Genomic DNA, 23,481 nt, shown 5'->3' with positions numbered 1-23,481 from the left:
GTGCAATGCCACGTGCGCTTACATTGGCTTTACCGTTCATGCGCGTTACCGATTTTCTGTCTACCTGCAGCGACGCGAGCGGCATCGCTAGACGCGTCTCGATCGTGGACGCGTCTTGCATATTCCGCGACGCGAGGCATAAATACAGGACCGTCGCTTCCACTGGCTCAGTCCGAAGAACGCCGAGGCGCGCTTGCTGTTTTCGCCGTCAAGAAGTTGTTCGTTCGCTTGCTTCAGGGCACAAGTTCACCCAATAAACTCTAATAAGTTTATTGCCGACGCAGCGTCCCTTTCTGTCTACCTGCGTGCCAGCCAGCTGGCCATCACCTACGTGACAATATATGCTTCTAAGCTCTACCACTCCTTCTCTACCTCTACTACGTGGCTGGCTTCACACACATTCATTTTTTTCCGCTTTGACACTTCGAATAATAACGCATTAAACACGAGCGAAAGGACCACGTACATGCGCAGCGCTGCATCACCGACCAGCAACGTAGGAGTTCTTCAGATTCCATTTATGTGTTCGTTATAGATTTGACTTTGCTAAATTTCATAAAGACTCTGTAAGGGAGGTTTATTCGGCTCGTAGAGCAGCAGCGACAAACTCAGCACCAGCATGTAGGGCGCAGCCAGCGAACGCACCGGGTACGAGCCACGCGATGGCAACGGGGCGTTTCAGCTTGCCGATCTTCTTCGTCACAACTCTTATTATTCCTCACGAGAGCAGGCATGGCGCCGGTTGGAGAGAGAGAAAAATAATAACCATTCCACTCTGTCAAGATAGTATGGCGGTGAAAGCTGACGACAGTCAAAGCTTTCAAACGAAAAGCACAGTGCTTTCACTGCCTTTCATCTTCGCAGAGTGGAATGGTTGTTCCTTTTTGCGTTGCGAGTCTGGCGTCGTTGCTCGTTCGGAGGTGGCCGTGCTCGCGGTTGTCATTTATGTTCAGCATCGGGGGAACGTTCTTCGTCGTTCAACGTTTCGCGCCGGTGCCCTCTACATTCTCGTTGCTGTTCCCTCCCGTGCTTCTCGTACGCACGTTGTTCTTCGGGTGTACGAACTATACGCGTCCGCCCGCTCGAAACGCAGCTGTTTTTAGCGCCGATATTTCTCCTCCTTATAGGGCTCTTGCATTGACCAGGGGGCGCTGCGAAAATGGTGCTAAAAAGCGCTCTCTGTCCTGAACTGGGTAGTACCAAGCTCGGTCGTCTGCTTCGGAAAGCACGTTTACAATATGGACCCGCCACTTTCGGTTTTGTTGTACCACGGCTTGCAGCGAATATCGGGCGCCGACGATTTTTTCAGGGGTGGCACGCTGCGCAAACGCAATAAATTATGCAACGCCAAATGTGTGTACGCCATTAAAGAAATAAGCGGCGAAGTTTTAGCGCGGTGTCAATCGTAAGTGAAGCCAGTCGCGTACGAAGTTGAACTTCAGGCAAGGTTTGCCCGCTGGTAGATTCAGGCGCACGAACGCGAGGAAATTCTCGCTATAAATGAATTCACAGCAGCGATAAGCAGACATCATGTGTACGGAACTGCTCGAGCGCACGACGGTACGCGCCGCGACGCCAGCGGTCTTTCGACATGCCGCGAAACAGCGGGCCTCCTGCAATCTTTGCTGACTGTATGCCGCTAGACAAGTAGTTATGCCCGCACTGTAGTAGCGGCCGTCTGTCCCTTTAGCATCTGATAAATAACTGATGCAATGCATGAGCTCGCAGTAACGTACGTGCGAATCGCGCTGCAGCGCAAGCTCGTGCGCTGCTCGCTTGATGTAGCTTTTAATGACAGCGCTCGAACATCAATGTGTTGCAATCAATACTACCTTGCTGCGCTGCCTCAACATGCTCAAATAACCGTCTCGAATCGTGAACATGCCTGCATCTATGTGGCTCTGCCGTTAGGATTGTCGGTGCAAAAGATCGAATTTTATAACGCAAATAATCAAGCAAGCTTCAAGACAGGCGAAGCAGTCAGCATGGCGCGAATTTTCGCTTAGCCAGCGTGACGAACGGCAGCTATCCAGCACGCCCGACGCTCTGCTTCTTGAGGCCTTGAAGGAAAACAGTAGAATCTGATGTTTAGATTCAGGCCTTCTTATTCATGGCAGCCCATGACGCAGAAGTAACGCTTTTTCGAGGCTGAGCTAGGTCTCTCCGGATCGGCGTCGCCGATTCCTTCTGCTGCCAGCATTACGTCTCACAGAGAGTCCATTTTCATTAAACTATAGGCTTCGGCGAAATCGCAGCGTTGTCTGTGAGAAGTGACGAGCTTTTTCGCACTCGCAACAGGGCAGAAAAAAGCGCGAATCGACGCAAAACTCGGGCTAGTAACGTGCTTCGCTACAGCCAGGGCTCAATACTAGCCAAGCTGGTACTACCCAGATAACGTTTCGCGCGCCGCCACCAGGCATCGCTACTATACCTCAAACTCTAGAGTCACTGGACAAAATTTCAGAGTACCGCAAAGGTCGGGATTTAACTGGCAACACTGAGTGGCCACCGCCATATACCTTCCAAGCCGACTGCGTCGCGGGAAAGCCGCCGTGTTGGAAGAGCTTGATATTCGGTGACACATCGGGTTGAGTGTTTACTGAAGTACAAATACTTTGTGCCCGGGGATAATGGTTGCTAAGAACGAAAATAAAATGTTATGTTGTGCGAAGTAATGCAGCCGGTGGTTGTTTTGCACGCCGATCGTGTTTACTGCTGGAACTGTGCTACGATTGTGGGCAGCAGCTTAGCGCTGCTATCGGGAGCTTATGTACGCGTTTTTCCCCTTCCGCGGAGCGAGCTACGAAGGAAACATTTCGTCACTTCGAGCCAAAATGAGGCAAGCTTGTGCTTTTCGGCATGAACATCGTGGACCGCCGTCGGCCTCTATTGAATGTTTCCAAGCAGGACGAAACTAACACCTCACAGTGTCACAGGCACGTACGTTCATTGTATAATTTCACAAGCTAAATCGGTAACATCTAATTTACTTTGTAAACGGATACCGTGCGTCCTCGATTCTGCAGGGCAACTTTGTTCGCCGTATACGCTCGACACACTGCGACTGCCGTATGCGCACCGGTGTTTGGCCGTGATCGTAAGACGATCTGTGCACAGCAGGCTTAAAAACCAACGTTGATGACCATTTTGCGTACTAAATCTTGTGGAAGGCCAATATGAGCCATTTGCGTGATTACAGCAACGTATAGGTACTCCTGTACACTGATAATGAGCGGGAGTTTGCTACATTGCGATTTATGAACGCGGCTGTCTTGTGCGTTCCCCCACCCCCCATGAGCGGCTACTCTTCTCAACTTATTTATGACTGTTTTCTTAGACTGCCAAGATTTGCTGCCTGTGTAAAAAAAAAAGCAGAAACGCCCGCTGGTGACGCAGCACTTTTTTTTTCTAAGTTACATAGGCGATGTATAAAATTATTGTGCTTTTAGAGCGGCTAATGTAACATGCATAGTGACAGAGTGAAACCAAAGCTACTGGGTGTTCTGTTGTTTTGTATTTCCTGTTATGCATCAAGCACAACATTATTTGGTTATGCACCGTAGTATTTCATCATAAAACATAATATGTATTCTGACTTCAGTTCATTGCATGAGCTCGGCTTACAAGCTCAAAATTTGAAGCATGTGTCGTGAATATCACCTGGCCATTGGTTTCAAGCTCGAGATGCGTATGTATAAATGAGCAAAGGATAAGTGGAAAAAAGGAAGTATCATGGGCCTCGTATTGACCATGTTTTTATTGACTGCGATCGTCACGATCTGCGAAAAACAACTGCCATATGGGTCTAGTGACTCGAGGCGAGAGCGCGCTCACGTGCGCGGAGATATCATGCGAGTACCTGGTGCACGTGAGGACGTGGAATTCTCGCGCGACAAGTGTGCCTTCGCGTGCCACGAGCAAGGAATAACCGCGTGTGTTGAGCAACAAACGCGTACACGTGTACCCGCATCAAGCGTGCAAGACGCGAACGATCCCTGCAATGAACTCCTATTGTCGTAGCATCGCTAACACCGCGTGCACTTCGCTTAAATATCTTCTAAAACAGTGCCGAAAAGCACAAGCAAGGTGTACTTATACCTCGCACACGCGGGTGTTTTTTGTAGGCTTGAAGTTCTCCCGGCCGATTCTGTGTAACCACGCAGAACGACGCTCTCGGTCATTTTTCCCGGTCAGAATCTAGAAAAAAGTCTTTCCAGACTCAGTTCGGTTGCTGCATCCGACAGCGCAGCAGCCAGGCATGATTTCCTTGCAGTCAAATGCGAGCGCGACAATCGGAACACACAAAAAAAAATGCGTAGGGAACCTGCGCTGCCTGCGCTCTAACTCAGCCGGCCCGCCCGGCGCTTGGAAGGTATATGGCACCTCAGAGGTCACATGGTACGGTTGGGCCAATGAATGCGTCGGCGGCGCGGGGAAAACGAATGCGGTACTCTGAAATTTGTTCCAGTGGCTCTATCAAATTCCAGCGCAAGACGCCCATATACTGCGATAACCTTCACGTCATGCTATTGTTCACGGCGAGCGTTTTAATCTGTTGCGCATTTTCACATCTGCGCCGCTACACTGCACCCGCATGGGTCTGTTAGGAATCGCTAAGTCCATTTCTGTATCCGGACAACGAAAAACTACGGAAGGTTAGTCATATACAGCTTTCGCTATAAAAAATTTTTACCGGGTGGCACAGAGGTTGGCCTGAGCTATAACTTGCTCTGGCCTGCGACTCTGCACAGGGAAAAACGGACAAGCAGGAAAGGAGCTGTTGAATGATGATGGTGATGGTGGCGTTGGGGGTGTTGATGACGATATGACGGGGAGGTGTGTATATACAAGTTCACAACGTTGTGGCGTGCCCAAGGCCGCTTATGTGTCTGAAAGTACCAGTGGAGAATTTCCGTCGCAAACAAACGTCTATCCGGCGTCGCATTGAACAACTTAAGATCGCATTGTGAGTTCAGTATTGCCGAACGATCGTCGAATATTGTCATGGCTCTATGAAGAAATAAGGGACTCTGTAACGTAAAACTATTCTAAACTATTTTTATTCCAATATCCTGATGCCAAATGTACGTAACCGCCAACGCAAACCGGGCGGTAACCCGCAGCGTTGTTTCGTGGCGGTGGCGTTAGAAACATTTTATTCAAGAAGTTAATAAGGGAGTTGCTTGGTGCGCCTGAGTGGCAACCCCTAGTCCGCAACGCCATTGAAGATGGCCGCGGCCCGGGCGCCAACCACCAAGGAACGGTGAGCTTCCAAGGTAGAGCAGCCGAGCAGGTACAGCTCCCAAGCCTCTCTAGTAGGAATGAGGGGATGAGAAATAGAGTGGAGTAGCGGGGCACGAAACCACGACGTGAAAGGTGTCGGCGGGGACCGGGTGCATACCAGAGTCGGGCATTTCCGGCATGAAGTGCCGGGGGACCACCGGACTTTGGTCTGCAGGCGGCGTAGTAGTCGTTCGTCAGCTTTCGCCAACCCGCGTACAAGGTCGGGGTAGAGCTGGCCCGAAGTGCGATCACAACCCAGAATATCGCTGTAGCGTGTGAGGCTCGAGTTGCCAGGATCCGACTTAGGATATGGAGGGGCACCGTCCCGGAGGAGAGAAGCGCGGGCAGCGGCATTCGCCGCCTCGTTGCTGTGAAGACCTGTGTGGTCTGGGGTCCAGACTGGAGTGAGGGTTGAAGCGCCAGGAGTTGGCCCGAAGGAGCCTAGCAGCCAGCGTGGCGATGGATCCCTGGATGTATCGAGAACAGGTTGAGCGCGAATATGTCAAGATAGCGCGAGTGGTGGGGTAGGAGGCGGCCAAACGATGGCAACCTCCTGAGCACGATTTACACTGTCGGCTCTGAAGGAGAGGCCATCGACGTGCTGACCATCGGTGATCACAGCGGCCGTGAAATGACGCGAGGGGGAAGGGCGCGAGGCGTCCACATAGAATGCGCCAAGGCGATCGAAGTGGCGCGCCTCAGGGGCAGCAGCATTCGCTTGCCTGCGACCGTGGTGTTGTTCGGGATCCATGTTGCGGGCGAGTGGCTTCACCCATAGGTTCTAGGGCCAGAGTTGCGTTATCAGAGAGGGAGGGAGCGGGTTAGAGATTGTGGCGCATAGGAGTCGTCTCTGTGACGTCGTTGTGGAGCTTCAGCAAGACGCCCTGTGCCGACAGATACGGACGAAAGCCAAACATCGTGTCGGTAAAGGTCCCCCTGGCCTCCAGGTAGGCGGATAAGTGGTCGCGGACCATAGTTTCCATGAGTTTACCGGCGCTAGAGGTGAGAGATATGGGTCTCAGGGCCTCATTGCTAACCGGCTTGCCCGGCTTGGGGATGAATGTGACCAGCGAAGTGATCCATTCTGATTAGAGCGGCGAGCCTTCCGATATCGTGTTAGTGAGGTGGAGCAGCGATAAAAGAGCCTGGTCGAGGAGATTGGCTAGGAGCGACACTTTGATGCCATTCCGGCCAGGAGCCGTGCCCCGTCGCATTTTCACCTGCGCAGCCCGCAAGTCGGGGAGCGTGTTTGGAGCGTCGAAGTGGGAGTTGGGGGAACCGAAATATGTATATTCTGGGCCCACGGTGTCGACCGTGCGACATATGTATCGGTCGCAGAGATCCCTCTGAGTTGATCCGTCGTGCCCTGATAGGTATGCAAGGCGCAGCAGAGTTGACGCTGTATTTCTCCACGGGTGGTAGAGAGGCCCAGAAGGCTCCGGAAGAGTCGCCACGTGCTGTTGGAGCTGATCTGGCCTGCTGCCTTCGTGCAGTTGTCGGTCCAATTTGAGTCGCCAAGCTGCACAGAATATGCAGCCGCTTGTGCGGTGACGACCTCGATACGCCAGCGGAGTTTACGGTTCAGCTTGTTTCGCCGCCAATGGTGTATGAGGCCGCGGTGAGCATCCCATAGATGCAGGAGGTGTGGATCGATAGCAGGAGTCAGGTTAGAGGTGGCAAGGGTCTGAGCGTGCGCTCGTTGCGCATGAGGGACATAGCATGCCGACGCCGCGTGTTCACCTGAATCAGGGATCAGGGGGGGGGGGAAGGGTTGAAATCCGAATTTGTCCCAATCGGTAAGACGGGCTTGTCCCCAGTGTTGGCGCATTTTCTGTCGCGCTGTGAAGGCAATGCGGAGCACAAAATGACCGCTACCGAGGGTTTCATCGAGATTCTACCACGTAGTATCGTGGATGTTACAGGTGAAGGAGAGGTCCGGGCAAGTGTCACGTGAGACCGAATTACCGCAACGTGTGGCACGTACCGGATCGGTGAGCAACGTGAGACTGAGCGAGGAGATGAGCTCCTTAAACTGTCAGCCTCGGGTCTTCTCATAGGGGTAGCCCCAGTGAGGGCTGGGGGCGTTAAAGTCGCCAACTATCCCCAGTGGTTGACGGGCCGCGGTACGCAAGGGCTGATGGAAGAGTTGCGTGAAGGAGACCTCCGAGAGTTGGGGGGGGGCAATACACGTTCAGAATATGAATCGAGGGTTGGCCCCTCCGCTGAGAGAGCACTGAGACCATGCAGTAGCCCTACGGGAGGTCCAGATCGAGATTGATCTGAACCGCCGTGTACATCTTATGCACGAGGACGCAAGTGGTGTTGCCGCATACGTAGGGGCAGCAGCCGGAAAGGTTTGGAGTTCGGCCAGATTCCTGGAGTGCCAAGACGGCCTGTTAAAAGCCAAGGTATTGGAGAAATAGGGAGAGGTGCGAGCGCTTTCGCCTGTTCCCGAAACCTCTGGAGTTTCACTGTATGATATCGAAGTGGGACGGCAGATTTGGATGGGGTGTGCGATTAGTAGCCATCATGAATATCCTAGATTTTAGATGTCATCCTCCATGCCGTGTTCGATGCCTTGGAAGGCAGGAAGGGGAATCGCAACCGGGTTGCCCTGTGTCGAGGTGGTGGTGGCCACCTTCCTACACTGGGGAGCGGAACTGACACTGCTTGGCGAGGTAGAGCGAGACCCAGGATGTTTTGGATTTAAACTGAGTTATCGCTCAGGCCTGAATGGCCTGCACTACCTCAGCTGCAACGTGTTGAACGGAAGAAGTGGAGGAGCAGATGGCCAAGGCGGGAGATGCGCTCCTCGAGGGCCAAAGTTGAATCGGTGGGAAAAGTGGCCGTAGCTACGGGAGCCGAGGGAGTACTCGGTGTGGGCGCAGCCCGAGGGCTAGGCTTGTGGGAGGACGGCCGGCGGGACCGTCTGAACAGAGACCGCGGGGCCGGGCGCCTGCGAAGTGCGCTGTTGCAGGGATGCAACTTGCTTTGTCAGTAATGCAATTTGCTTCTGCAGGACCGCATTCTACTTCCGGAGGGCCACAAATTTGGGAGAGGGAGGGGCAACAGCGGGGAGGGGGGGTAGGAGAGGCCTGAAAGCAGTACTCCTGCCCAACTACTCACCTGGGGTGGCGCCGTCGAGGCATCGAGCGGCGGAAATTCTTGACCGTCAGCCAGATGTGGGAAGCCAGGCTGTTTCGAGTGGGCGCCCTTCTTGTCGTCGAGTGGCGGTAACGTGAGCCCTCGAGGATGTGCTTTGGGTGACGTGGACATCCGGTATTTGCTCGTGCAGCCTCTAGCCGCGCTTTCGTGAGCACCGTGGCAGAGGAGGCACGTGGGGTGGCAGTCGTGGTCGGTGGGGCGTTCGGGAGCGAGGGTCCCACGCTGGGCACAGCAGTCTGGGTTAGGGTAGGGGCACACAGACGTCGCCACGCAGTGAAAGAAGAGGAAGCGGGGGAGCTTCGTGACTTCGAAGGTAACCACCGCCGCGGTGGTGTCGCCGAGTTTACGAACTGCAAGGATGGTCCCTTGGGGCTACTGAAGTTCCGCCTTCATCTTTGGAGGGATCTCGGCAGGGTTGACGGTGATAAGCCCCTGAAAGTTTCCCCTGAAGTCTTGGCGTGACCTCGGACGAGTAGCTGCTGGTCCTCCACCGGCAGCTGGAAATCTCTGAGTAGTTGTTGAGCCTTGACCAGCACCGTGGCGCTGCAGGTGATGATGATCTGGTCCCAGATCGGCCACACTTGGACTTTTGTGCTGGTCGGGTCGCCTAGGTAAGCCCGCACTGCGTCGCCCACACGATTAGCCGGGGAAAAGCTTCGGATCTCGCAAGTAACGCGAGAGTTGAGAACCACGATGTAGTCGTCTCGGGGGAGGCGAAGATTCGGACGCGGACGCCACTTCCGTTGCTTCGCGACGGCGAGGAAGCAGAAGTGCGCGTGGGCGTCTGTGGGAATCCGCGCGTGTGTGCCTTGCGTAGCTCCGGTTATTTCGAAAAAAGTTCATTTTTTTTCTGCCTATTAATGCATTTAAATGCGTGAATGTCACGTTCAGGTCGTGAGCTTTCGTGGTTTTGTGACATCACATAGCTGAAAGGCGAAGTGGGCACCATCAGTAAACATTTTACCAGTAGCGGTGGGCTGATGGCGAAAAGTGTGTGCAATCGTAAGTAGTTAATTCTTTTTTGTGTCTATTTATGCATAATCAGTGAATGAACGTCATATCAGATTGGGGAGTTTTAGCTGTTTTCGTGATGTGGCTTCGCAGGCACGTAAAGGGGGAAAGTGGGTAGCCCGAAATATGTTTCATCGATCGTAGAGGGCTGATGGCAGAAAATGGATAGAAGCAGTTTGGAATACCTTTACGTCCCGAGAACTCAATAGCAGTATTGAGGAGGACGCACAGAACTAAGTGACACTTTAGCTTATACTACCATCTAAAGACACTCAATCAGAAGCGACACCTTAGGTGCCTAACAACGGAAAAGAGCACATTCTAAGGCGCTATAAATGGTCCTGGAATGTGCAGACTACAGTTGACGTATCCCACTGACTTCCACTTCCCTGCATTTCTTTTTAACGAGTGGGATAAAACTTTGCGTAATTCTGCGGTTCCGACGAAACCACCGAAGATTCCCTTGACCCGCCCCTGCTTCTGAGGGCCAGAGTAAGTCTGCACGTGCTACCCGAGGCCCACTTGATGACAAAGATGTCGCAGAATTTACCGGTTGGCTGTCCTCGAAAGAAGTCGAAAGAATTTAATGGAAGCTGAACATGCCAGCTCTGCTATATGCAGGGTTTCCTGAGATGGGATGTTTGAGATGACATGAAGTGGAAAAGAATACCGGAAGACGAATGTTCTAGAGAATCACGCTCACAGAAAACTATAGAGCCTGCCTATAGCAATCAAACTTTTCAACGTCTTTTGCATACACGGTCAACGCCTGTCGTCTGTGCATATACATTGCTTTCCAACACATGCTTTCCTTTCTTTAAGTACCCTTTCGTACTGCGGCGTTTTAGGCTAGCAAACCAGCAGCAGCTTGCATGCTTAACTTCTGAACTTTTCCTCTTATTGATGATTTTGAATTCCAGTGTGTATGACGGATGGAGGAACCGTAAAATGATACCTGGGCTGAGACTGAGTCCATCTACAAGAAAACAGAATGGGAACAAGATGTCATCTTTGATACTATGAAGACAAAAACGGCACGCGCTTCTCTAAAATTTATTCGCTGCCATTGGTAACTAACTCAACATCAAAACGGCAAGTTGTGCCAGTTGGTTGGGATTCATAGTAAGGTTTGTTACAGCGCAACACAATACAGGGACAAAAGAAGGTATAAGGATGACACCGCCGTGTCGTTGTTTTAGACCTTCCTTTGTCGCTGTCTTGTGTTGCGCTGTAACAAACCTTACTATGAACTAACTCAACTTTGACATCTTAACTCTCGCTACTAAGTGGTTCCTGTCGTTCCTGTGGCGCTGCAAAATCATCTCATTCCCAGCAGCTGCGTAACTGCCTGTTGTTTTGTGTTCTGCAACACCATCATCTTCATCAGCCTGGCTACGCCCACTGCAGGGCAAAGGCCTCTCCCATACTTCTCCAACTACCCCAATCATGTGCTTATTGTGGCCATGTTGTCCCTGCAGTCATCCGCTCACCTGACTTTCTGCCGCCCCTTGCTCCAGTCCGTAACCCTTAATGACCATCGGTTATCTTCCCTCCTCATCACATGCCCTGCCCATGCCCGTTTCTTCTTGATTTCAACTAAGATGCCATTAACTCGCGCTTGTTGCCTCACCCAATCTGCTATCTTCTTATCCCTTAACGTTACACCCACCACTATTCTTTCCATAGCTCGTTCCGTCGTCCTCAATTTAAGTAGAACCCTTTTCATAAGCCTCCAGGTTTCTGCCCCGTAGGTGAGTACTGGTAAGACACAGTTGTTATACACTTTTCTCTTGAGGGATAATGGCAACCTGCTGTTAATGATCTTCAACAGCAATGAGGGTTTAATGACGCGCCCTGACTTCTTATTTTGTCGTTGCAGGTCACTCGTCTGTGGACACTCTTCGGCCCCAAGACTTGATTCGGCAGGAGCGCTATGGCCTTCTATAAAACAGGCAGCTGAGAGTGTGAACTCTCCTAGGAAATGTATTATAGTTTATGCAATAAACATAAAATACTGCACAATATCAGCAAAAAAGGAACCTAAAAGCATAACACAACCCAATGTCGTGTCGCTAATGCCCCCTATCTTCATTTTGATTTAGCGCGGCATTTTAACTTATCAGCTAAAACGAATGACAGTCCGCCAAACGGTATACCAGTGTAATAATTTATTACGATCTGCAATAAATTAATTTTAGCTAATAGATTTTTACGCGATGTTCGTGCGCTGCGCTGTATTAATTCACGTGTTTGTTCATGACGTACACTTGGCACTTTCCAGAAGTTCCCACTCCTGAAGTTTGCATCTCATTCGCATACAGAAATCGTAATTAGCGCTAAGAAGACAGAGATGGTCAGACATGATAAGTCCTGGTGCTGTTCTCTGTCCTTGTCATTTTAGCCCTACTTAGGATCCCTGCGTGGCAGACCAACTAGCCCCATTTACCGCCTTGACTTCAGTGACCTTCTATTGCTACGTGAACAGTGTTTTTAGAGCGCCTCCCTTAGCCGCCCGTTCCTGCAGCGAGCGTCGGCGTCGTACATCGTAACCGAGCGAACGAGCAGAGTGAAGGATGAGAGCGGCGATGAAAGACGGCGATAGCGAAGAGAGCGCGAAGAGGAAAGCGGAGGAGGAGGGTGCAGCGGAAGCACGAGGCGGAAAGCGATGGAGGAGGGTATTTGAAAAGCGTGAGAATAAAAGTGTAGTGCAGCACAAGACGGACTATGTGGCCACGATGGCTACGAAGTGGCGCCAGAGTAGCACAGGTCGTCTATTCACCAAAGCACTGCATGAGCGGAGGTCTGTCTGCGGCGGCAGCTGCGAATCGTGCCCACGCCTCACCCACGCGCTCCATCTAGCGATCTCAGGATTAGCGAGGCAGTTGCGCCACACTTCGCTCCGTTTGCTGTGTGGCCCACGATACAGATTATCCGCGCCAGCCATTATATCGCATTATGAAGTGTCGTAATGGTCGATGAATTTTTTGTATACAGCATTTTTTACCTTCGAAATTTACCTTAATTACGCCACTACATGTGAATTATCTGCACGGGCGGGCAATTATTTTCAAGAAAAACCGAAAGCAATTCATTCACAAATAGATTGATTAAACTGACTAACATTTAACAGATAAGCTTTACGGCGCCTGTTTATACTATAGAAAGTTAATTGGCGTCGTCGTAATAGTTCTATTCCATGTTTTCACATTTCAAGATGGCCATGCAGATCAAAATAATTGGCCTCGAATCATTCTTTCAATTTACCTGATCACGTTCACAGCACCACGAAGCGCGGCTTGCCGTCCAACCCACCATGTTACGTAGAAGGGTGGCGAAAAATGAAGTTGCCGTCGCGCTTCCCTCTCTCAACTATCTGGAGCCAATTAACGTTTCGCGCTGCTTCCAATCCAACGCATAGTCATTTTAGCAGCAGGGACGAGACGGACGTACTGCCCTATGGCGCGATACGGGACATCAAAGCTTTAAATTAAGCCGCCCCAATATGCCTGAGAAGGGAGGCACAGCAAGCCGCGCTTCGCCGTTCAGCGTGTATAATCAGGTAAATTGAGCGAACAATTTGACGCCGATTATTTAAGTCTACTTGGCCATATTGAAACCTATAAATACAGAACTACAGTTGTTATGAGAATTCCCCCCCTTAAACGTGTCTATATAAATATGCTCTGTAAATTTCTTACGAAACGTATATTAGTGTAAATTTTTACTTAGTCAACGAATTGCTTTGGATTTTCTTGCAAATGACGTCCACCTGGGCAGATTACCTATATGTAGTGACGTAATTCTGGTGAATTTCGTAGGCCTTTGTTAAAACGCGTGTTCGAATGAATAAATATACTGTATTTTGAACGTTATCCAGCATGCCCCAAAGCTGAGTATCCATAGTAGAGGTCTCATAACTTGAAAATTTATGGACACATTACAACGGAGAAACAGTTTCTTCTTGACAAGTGGAATGGAGAATTTCTTTCCATGCGCACAATAGAAAAAGAAACACGGTTCGTCGTTTCCCGCAAGCCACATATCACGAAACACAAACAAACGCGCTCACATAAGGCCGAATTTCGGATCCGATAACTTTAGCCCTTCTGACTAGTGCTGCGCGTTGATTGGTCAATACGACCGATGTGATTGTTTCAAAAAGAATACGTCTCAACGAACTGTGGGCATCCGATACAGTTCAGGCTCTGGCTGCAGGGTGCTGCACGACATGGGAAAGAGCCGCGTTGAATCAAGATTGAAATTGTCAGTGATAAGACAGCCAAGGCATGCGCGCTTCATTTCTATGGAAAATTCCACGTTCGATACTTATGCGAAATTTCTTACTCTTTTCGTATGGGCAAATAAAACACGTCAAGAAATGCGTTTTTTTTTTCATAGGTCGATGAGCAACGACGCTAATCTTGTAGAAAGCCTAGTGTACCATATCACAAACCCATGGTGCCGAACTCCTTCCTGTGTCTCGTGAACCCGCTATTGTGAGTAAGTGTCTAGTTGGTTGCTCGCTTGATTGAACATGGTTGTACTGGCGCGCTTTGAGTGCGGATCACACCAAGAACGCACATAGGACAGACGCCGAACTTCAACGGCGTTTGTGCTCTGTGTATTCTTTCTGTGTCCCGTCGTCTAAGCACATCGTTATAACCATGATTCATCAAGCCACTATTGTGGTTGCCGTGCGTTAAATTCTGTTCCCTGCAGAGAAAGAAATGACTTTCATAAGCCTCTGCCATTACACTTGTCATCAGTCAGTAGGTCCATCCCAATACACGTGAAACGCCTACGTTAGGCACCTCAATCTTTTTATCTGCCCCTACCTTTTTTTAATGCGAAGCGTTCTTTTCCTCATTCTTGGCGGTTTGCGGTAGGTAGATAGGCTGCTGACTTGCTTCGCTTTAAGAAAAATAAAATAACGTGTAGTCGTTGAGGAAAGCGAACCTGTGACGTCGAGCACGGCAACTGTCTCCTCTAATCCCGGCTACCTGTGCCAACTCATTAATGTGTAGCATTCTTTGGCAACTACCCCAGCTATATTGGTGTCAAAATCGTATTTCAAACACAAAAAGCGTGACACATTTACTGTAGGAGTGCACAGGGCTCCATAGAAAATACATGGGATTGGCTTGGGCCAACTTGAATTTGGAAGTCGGCAAACCTAAATTTGGGGATGGATGGAAAACTTTATTTGGTCCTGCAAATAGTAATAACTAACGACTACACGGGCCGCTCCCACGTTGGGACCGGAATGCCAAGCCTCACGGCCACGTTGTGAGCCTGCTGGACAACCCAGAATTGGTCATCCAGATCTGGGCTGCGAAGTGCAGCCTCCCACCTAAACGCGTCCTTGATCACCGAGTCACCCGCCGTGGTTGCTCAGTGGCTATGGTGTTGGGCTGCTGAGCACGAGGTCGCGGGATCGAATCCCGGCCACGGCGGCCGCATTTCGATGGGGGCGAAATGCGAAAACACCCGTGTGCTTAGATTTAGGTGCACGTTAAACAACCCCAGGTGGTCAAAATTTCCGGAGTCCTCCACTACGGCGTGCCTCATAATCAGAAAGTGGTTTTGGCACGTAAAACCCCAAATATTATTATTATTATCACCGAGTGTTCAATTCTTTCCCAAGACCATAGCATATAGCACCACAATCCTGGCAATAAGGCTGTGTATTCGTCTCAGGATAAAACATGTTCAGCCTCCGTGGGCAAGGATAAGTACCAGTCTGTAGTTAGCGTAATGTAAGTGCCTGAGCCCTGTTCAGTTTACGATACGGCAAATCTTAAACCCTGCGATTAAGAAGGTAATACTTCGTTATCTCATTGTATCTGGAAGGGGAGTCTGTTCTCGGGGAGTACCGCCACGTCGTGGCGCGGGGCAGAGCGGAGGGTAAGCTCTCACGCTGCCTCATGAGCGGACTCATTGAGATTCGGAGCTCCTGCGCAATCTGGATGATGGCACCATTCAATCTCTTACTGACCTCTTCAATCATCACTGGGAAGCGGGTACGCTACCAGCAGACTGGAAGCACGCGGACATCATACTCATTCCGAAGCCAGGCAAACTCTCCAGCTTAGAAAATATGAGACCAATCTCACTGACCTCATGCCTAGGCAAGCTTCTGGAACATGTCATTCTGAACCGGCTTCAACCTTACCTAGAATCCAGCGACCTCTTTCCCGACACAATGTTCGGGTTCCGGCCCCATCTTTCTACCCACGACATCCTTCTTCAGCTGAAGGAACAAGTCCTTGAACACATCTCACCGCACAACACCGGAGCGATTTTAGCACTCGATCTCAAAGGCGCTTTTGACAATGTGGCTCACCATACCATCCTTACAAACCTAAGCCTCACGAACTGTGGTCGTAATACTTACAATTATATACGCGCCTTTCTAAGCAACCGCATGGCCACAATAGGCATTGGCTCACTCAGAACCCCGACGTTACCTACTCGCAACAAAGGAACCCCACAAGGTGCCGTTCTATCACCCACCCTTTTCAATATTGCTATGATGAAATTACCTGAGAAACTCAACGCAATACCAGGAATCAGGCATGCAATATACGCCGATGACATCACTATCTGGACCACCACTGGTTCCGAAGGAGAGAAACAAGACGCCCTTCAACAAGCGACCGACGCCGTCCAGCAATATGCAAAAACAAGTGGTCTCCGGTGCTCCCCCGAGAAGTCAGAACTATTAGTCGTTCGACAGAAATCACGAAGAAAACTCACTGAACTACCCCAAATCACACTCACCCTCGACGACAAAGAAATACCCACAGTAAACCGCGTCCGCATTCTAGGACTCCACATACAACAGGACGGCGGAGGCGCATACACCATCCAACGTCTCAAGCAGACCACCTTCCAAATCATGCGAATGGTCAGCCGTATCACCACCAGACAATACGGACTGAAAGAAGACGACATAATACAGCTCGTCCGGGCCCTGATAATCAGCCGCATTGCCTACGCTGCCCCGTACTTGCCCCTCACTCCCAAGGAACTTGATCAATTAGACGTACTTCTTCGGAAAGCCTACAAGCAAGCGCTCGGCCTACCACCAGGAACAGCGACACTCAAGCTTGAAGCCCTAGGAGTCCATAATACTATAAGAGAAATTATAGACGCCCACCTCACAAGCCAACGAGAACGACTAGCCCTCACACCAACAGGAAGGACAGTCCTAGCGCGCCTAGGCTACCCCACACACGGCAAAGGCCACGAACAAGCAATTCATCTGGCCCCCAACTTCCGGGACCACATCAAGGTAGCCCCTATCCCCAGAAGCATGCACCCGGAACATCATGCCGATCGTCGCCAAGCTCGCGCAAAAACTCTACAGACAAAATATGGCAGTCTCCCCACCACACTATACACAGATGCCGCGCAGTACCCCCAAAAGGCAGCCATGACGGCCAGCGTTGTCGACTGTAACCTACAAGAGGTGGTCTCGATGACGGTCCGCACTGCCAGCGCCCTCGTAGCGGAGGAGACAGCCATCGCCTTGGCCATCACCTCTAGTCCGACCAACGAGTACGTCACAATCATTACTGACTCCCAGGCAGCTTGCCGTAGCTACGCGAGAGGCAGAATATCTTCAATAGCCCACCGACTCCTCAAACAAGCCTCCCAATTGCCGGACGTTGAAATAGTGTGGACTCCAGGACACGAGTCCCTCCGTGGAAATCAGCGTGCGCACGCTGTAGCCCGAGCTCATGCCTCCCGGGCGCCACAAGAGAGGGACACGGCCGCCTCCATGGAGCCCGTACCTTTACAATACAACGCCATACTACAACACCACAGATTGAACAGACGACAATACCCGCCTCCACACAAGACCCTCTCACGTGAAGACGCCGTAACATGGCGACAACTACAAACCAACACATACCCCCATCTAAGCAGACTACACGCAATACACCCTACACTATATTCATACAAGTGTCCCCTTTGTAATGATTACGCCTCCCTATATCACACCACATGGGCGTGCCCCAACGTGAAGGCGGCCCCGCAAATACCCAACCCCACACCCGAGCAGTGGGAGGCCGTGCTGACTAGTTCGGACCCTCGTAACCAGCAGCAACTGGTGCGGCGGGCCCGGGAGACAGCAAGAGCCGCAGGAGCCCTGGACTAAGGGCGCCTCCCGCACAAGCAGAAAGACACCTGCTTGTCCTTTCTTTTTAATAAATGTTTCTCCTCCTCCTCCTCTCCTCCCTCAATCATCCCAAGGTGAGCAGGGAACCAACATAAGTTGCGCTGAGAGATCTCACAGGTCTGCGTAATTTGAAAAGCAACCTTTGCCACTGAGCCCTTCTGAAAGGCCCTAACGGCCGAAATTGAATCAATTTATACAAAAGGCCTGCGCCTGTCAACCATGGCCAGCGCAATAGCCGCTTGCTAAGCGACCTCTAGCCTATCAGTCGGAATGGTAGCAGCGTTAACGACACTGCCCTCATTGTTCACGACAATTAGGGTAAACACCTTCCTCTCCTCGTTAAAAGAAACATCGACGAAGCCAAGCGTCTGATTCTCATCACGAATGAGTTTCAGCAGGCAAGCACCCCTGTCCTTTCTTCAACCCACATTTCGCTCCGGATGCATGTTCCTGGGAACCGGTTTGACGTGATACGGCTTACGGACCTTCAAGAGAATACCGACGTGAAGCTGCGAAATCTTCTCCTAAGGAACACCTAACTCTCTCAGAATATGCCGACCCGCGCTAGTCATAGAGAAGCACCATCTGCGTCCTCTTCTGAGCCTCAGCTATCTCAGCCAATGTATTATGAATCCCGAGCTGGAGAAGTCGGTCGTTGCTGCACATTGGCACTCCCAACACTTTCTTGGTAATCTTCCTAATCTGCGTGTCAAGCTTCTCCTTCTCTGATGGTTTCCAATTGTATATGGCCGCCACACAACAAAAGTGACACAATACATATGCGTGCATAAGCCTAATCTGAATATCCTCCTTCGACCCCGTCTGCCTGTTGGCCACCATCTTCACTAGGAATACCGGATTTTCTGTCTTGGCAATGATCTTCTGGATCGTCAGCGTGTTGGCGCCGTTCGACTCAATCAGCATCCCCAAAACCTAGGTATCTACTCTAGGTATGAGATCGCGAATTCTTGTGCGAAGCTGAATGCTCAGCTTGTCCACGGGTATCAATCCCCTTGGCTTGTGTCCCCTTCTAGTGGGACTGTACAGCAACAGCTCCGACTTGGAGGGGGAATGCCTTAACCTTAATCCCGTCGGGTCCTAATAAGTCTCGATTACATCTACCGCATCCTGCAGAACACTCTCGATATAGCCCTCACTACCCCCGGGACACCATATGGTCGCGTCATCTGCATACATGGTGTGCTTAATCCCCTCAATCTCCAAGAGCTTCTTGGCCAATCCGACTATGGCCAGATTGAACAATGTGGGCGAGATGACGGCCCGCTGAGGAGTGCCCTTGTCTCCAAGAATTAATTTCTTTGACTCCAGCTCTGGAACCCTCAGGGTAGGCTTCTTGCCTGACAGGAAGGACCTGACATAGTCGTCAAAGCGCCCGCCGAGGCTAAGATTCGAAATCTACTTAAGAATATAAGAGCGCCGAACGTTGTCAAACGCCTTCTCTAGGTCCAGCCCTAGGATGGCATTAACGCCGCTTCCATCTCCGTCAATGACCTGTTGCTTGATGAGCTCCATTGCGTCTTGAGTCGACAGCCCGGCTAGAGAACCATGCATAGTTTGGGGGTAGACTTCGTTCTCCTCAAGGTACGCTGTAAGCCGACTAAGCACTGCATGCTCGGCCACCGTTCCCACACATGAAGTGAGCGAAATAGGCCTTGAGTTATCAATGCTCGGGACTTTGCCAGCCATGGGAATCAGCACCGTGAGAGCTGTCTTCCACTGCTCCGGAACCACCCCATCTCTCCACATAGCGTTAACCTACCCGGTAAGGTACTTGATCGACCTATCGTCCAGGTTCAAAAGTTTGTTCGAAATTCCCTCCGGTCCGGGAGCCGACTTCCTGTTAAGGTTATGGAAAACCGTGCGTATCTCTTCCACAGAAAAGTCCTCATCTAGGGAAAAATTGTCCTCTCCCGTGTAGACCTGCTCCGTCAGAAGAGCATCCGGGTCCGCAATAGGGAGCTATTTGTTGGCCAGCTTCTCAACCAGCTCTTCCTCTGAGGCAGACCCCGCTACTTCGTGTACAGCTCTAGCACGGACGTGCCCCTGACTAACTCTCGTATTGGAGTCGTTCAGCAAATGCTTAAGCAAGCCCCACGACCTCCCGTTGCGCACCTGCTCGTCTACCGAGTTGCATACCTCATCCCACTGTTGCCTAGACGAAAGCTTACAGTGCTCGTCAATTCAGCTTATTCAGCCCGGAAGTCTTTTTACGCAGCTTGCGATTAAGCTGCCGCCCCTTCCACCTAGCCAGCACAGACCGCTTGGCTTCAATCAGATGGGCCAACCTGATATCAACACTATCCACCTCCAAATCCGTAGTGATCTCCTCCGTAGCCTCCTCTACATCCTCCCTCACCTTGGTAACCCAATCCTCCAGGGACGGCCGGTGCAGGCCTTCGAATTCCTTCCCCCTTTTTCCTCTCTACTCCCGGATAATCCAAAACTTATCCCAGTCTGTAAACGTTAACGCCCTAGGGCACCTATCCTCAACCTCAAAAACGACTTGGTTAATATAATGATCACTACCTAGGTCTTCAGCAAGATTGCATCAACTAGGCTTGGCCGCGTTCTTTGCAAAGCAGAGGTCAGGCGCAGTATCCCTACACGAGGACGTCCCTATACGTGTCCAAAAGGCAGCGTCAGTGACCAGCGTAACGTCAAACTTCGCAGCGTTCTGCCAGAGGTCTCTCCCTTTAAGTGTGTAATGTTTGTACCCCCACACGTGATACGGAGCATTAAAATCTCCGGCCACGATCAGCGGATGGTCCCTGGCAAGCTTAGAAGCCTTCTGCAGAAGCAGCTTGAATCTCTGCACCCTGTCCCTCAGGGCACTGTACACGTTCAGAATAAACACGCTTGTCTTGTTCACCCGGTTAGGAATCACCTCAATCATGACATATTCCAGGGAACTGAAAGGTATCTTAAGATCATGGACCACCTGCGTCAGTTTCCTATCCAACAGGTGCCTATGCAGGTACCCCGAGCTTTGGATCCCCCGAAGACGGTTCGGTAGCCCGTCAGAGAAACATTTTCGGTCATTGTCTCCTGCAGTAGAACAGCCTGTGGCCTATCCTTACACGCGCGAATACACTGCTGTAGAGGCGCCCGTTTACGAGCATACCCCCTACAGTTCCATTGCCGCACACAAAAAGTCTCATGTTGCCGCGCCGTGTTGAAGCAGTTGCTGCGAGCCATCCTGCTGAACCTGAGACTTCCCCGTCGAGGAACCAGCCGACTGAGATCCCGACCTAAGAAGGGGAGAGGCACTCAGACTGGACTTGTTCTCGAACGCCTCTATTCTACATTGCAGCTCCTTGAACCTCCCATCGATGGATCCCAGCGACTCTGTCACACGCGTATTCAGCTATGCCAGACAATCGTTGACCTGCTTAACACTATCCAAAACACTCAAAAACATCTCCTTCACCTCAGATCTCAGTTTCCTTCACGCGGGCTCCACCTCATCGGTCATTGCCTTCCTCTTTGAGGGGCACGACCCACTAGCCTCACCTACATCACCAAAATCCATGCACTCTATGGGCTCAGGCATTGGCCTTTCGGCCGGTGCTGGGCCTGCCGCACCCCTAAGGGTCGAGATTTCCGCCCTAAGCAACCTCACCATTTCTCTGAACTCTACGTTCTCCTGCTCTAGCCCCTCGAATCTTGCCTCATTCTTGCTTGCTCTGGCCTTACCAAACTAGGCATCCCCATTCGAGCACGTTCGCGCTCCGCCCAGGTAGTACCACTGGCCGCGCCACCGGGGCCCTTGCCTTGTAGACCCTGCAACACACCACTCTTGCACACACCCTGTCCCTCAGTCCCATTGGGGCCACGCGCAGTCTCAGTTCCCAACTGTCCCTCCAGTACGAAGTGCACCTTAGACGCCGATCTGCTCCCAGACCGGCCACCGGAGCGGCTGCGAGATGCTCTTCCTAGTCTCCTTGATCTTAAACGTCGACGCCCACGATCCTGACCTTGCCCAGCCTCCAGCGTCTTCCCCAACGTCGAGAACTGGCTTTCGGCGTATCTCAAGCCTCCCTTCTCATATTTCTTAGCCTTGATATCCGCCATAGGCCCATCAAAACGACGGCGCCGGACCACATATAGGGTACGGAACCGCTGCTGGCACTCCTTGGCAGCGGTGATATGCTCTCCTCCACACAGTTCACACTTGGGCGTACACTGGTGGACCTCACCGGGATTGGTTGAACCGCAGCCCCTGCAAACCACTTCTTCCGGCGAGGGACAGATGTCAGCGCGATGACCCAGCTTTCCACAAGTATAACAAACATCAAACTCCTTGCGGTAAAGCGTGCACCTGACCAGCGCGTTACTATACCGAACGTAGTTGGGCACCTTGTACCCATCGAAGGCGATGATGACCGTACCCGACTCCTTGATGCGTTTTGCCGCCAGGGCCAGGGGATTACGCGCGTTAACAATCTTGCGATTGAACGCTTCGGGTCCCTCGCTGAGAAGGACATTTATGATTCCCTTGCGCGTTTCATGCGGCGCCGTACGATATGCCGCAGCTTCGTGCATGCGCCCAGCAATGCATAAATCCTTGATCCTCACGTACTTCGTAGCATTTGCTTCTTCCGGCGTGCTAACAACCACAATATTCGGCTGATAATTGGGGCAGATCTTGTCCGCTTCTCGCTTGACCTTGTCTATGCAAGTAGCAGCCGTGATTGAATCAGCCACCGCGGCCGCACCAATTTTAGCAATATTCAGACATCGCCTAACCCTGACGATAATCTTGATATCATTTTTCGGCAGCGGAGGCATTCTACAGCGCCGGATGATACCCTTCTTGACGCTAGCAGGCGAGTTTGTATTCACTTTGCCGTTCTTGGGTACCAGTCCGCCGTTAGGGCTAACGGCGTTGCCGCCGTATTATAGCCTTGCCTTGGTCGTAGAATTCCTCTGGGTGTTAATTTTTCAGCCAGCATCCTCCGAAACGTCTTCCGGAGCAATATCTTCGCCTTCCACAGCGTATTCCATCATGCCAAAAGCGTCAGGCGGCCGGGGAGCCGGCGCGGCCCACGAGTACGGCGGGTTCGGTGATAAGGGTTAACATCTCCGGCGGCGTAGTCTAGACGAGAAAGGCCGTAAAGTCACGTACAGTCCACTCCCTCAAAAACTCCTATATCGCGATGTACCGTGTAACTTAGCGGATCCGTTTAGCACAGAATTATGCACCAAATAAAGAAAAATCCCAACAAAACTGCCCATAAAGCGGGAGCCGACGCGGACCCCTCTGACTACTTGTAGTGGGACCTAAATTTGGGGAGCCATCCTGAATTTGTGGGTGATAAGGGTGTGGGCAAACTTAAATTTTGGGCTGGGCCAACAGGGAAAGAAAATCACAAGCTAGCCTAAACACAGGGAAAGGAAAGTACGAGCCGAGCCACAGAATGCTACACATTTGGAGATAATTCTCTGAATTTCTGTAGCTTTCGTTTTCCTTATTGCCTTGTTTATCACAGGCACAGGCAGACCACGACCGCACGCATGCTTCCCTCTTCCCAAAGTCAGGCAGCTATTTGAAACACTTGGCACGTGCACGCCGCGCTTTGAGGAGTCGTCTTAGACTGCAGTTTCTCCGCGACCGGCACACTTTACCCTGTACTTTCCTCATAAGAGCTTATCCTACGTAGAAACTGCTAGACATTCTACTGACTCTATGGTCGCCGAAGTTAGGCTTTAAATTTATTTGCCGAAGTACAAATGTCATCGTCGTTTTAAGCTACACCATAAAATATCACATACTGTTGTAAACACATAGTCGCTGATGAGGCCACACTCCGTGTTTC

General features: G+C 51.2%; 1 protein-coding gene across 4 annotated transcripts in view; it reads left to right on the top strand.

Moving 5' to 3' along the window:
* LOC142573098 (2-Hydroxyacid oxidase 1-like) overlaps positions 1 to 23,481 on the top strand; it is a 192,075-nt gene that overhangs the window by 148,801 nt on the left and 19,793 nt on the right. For 2 of the 4 annotated variants that reach the window (XM_075682623.1, XM_075682622.1), the window contains one exon: positions 11,339 to 11,556. The exons of the other annotated variants lie outside the window; for them this stretch is intronic. In XM_075682623.1, coding sequence (XP_075538738.1) covers positions 11,339 to 11,406 — 68 coding nt within the window. In that variant the 3' untranslated portion in view covers positions 11,407 to 11,556. Of the gene's footprint in view, positions 1 to 11,338; positions 11,557 to 23,481 lie in introns of those variants that run through there. 4 annotated transcript variants of the gene reach the window in all.

The sequence above is a fragment of the Dermacentor variabilis genome, chromosome 2 (assembly GCF_050947875.1).
Source record: "Dermacentor variabilis isolate Ectoservices chromosome 2, ASM5094787v1, whole genome shotgun sequence".
Classification (NCBI taxonomy): Eukaryota; Metazoa; Arthropoda; class Arachnida; order Ixodida; family Ixodidae; genus Dermacentor; species Dermacentor variabilis.
The sequence above is the reverse complement of the archived record's forward strand: the minus strand, read 5'-3'. Positions and strand labels throughout refer to the sequence as shown.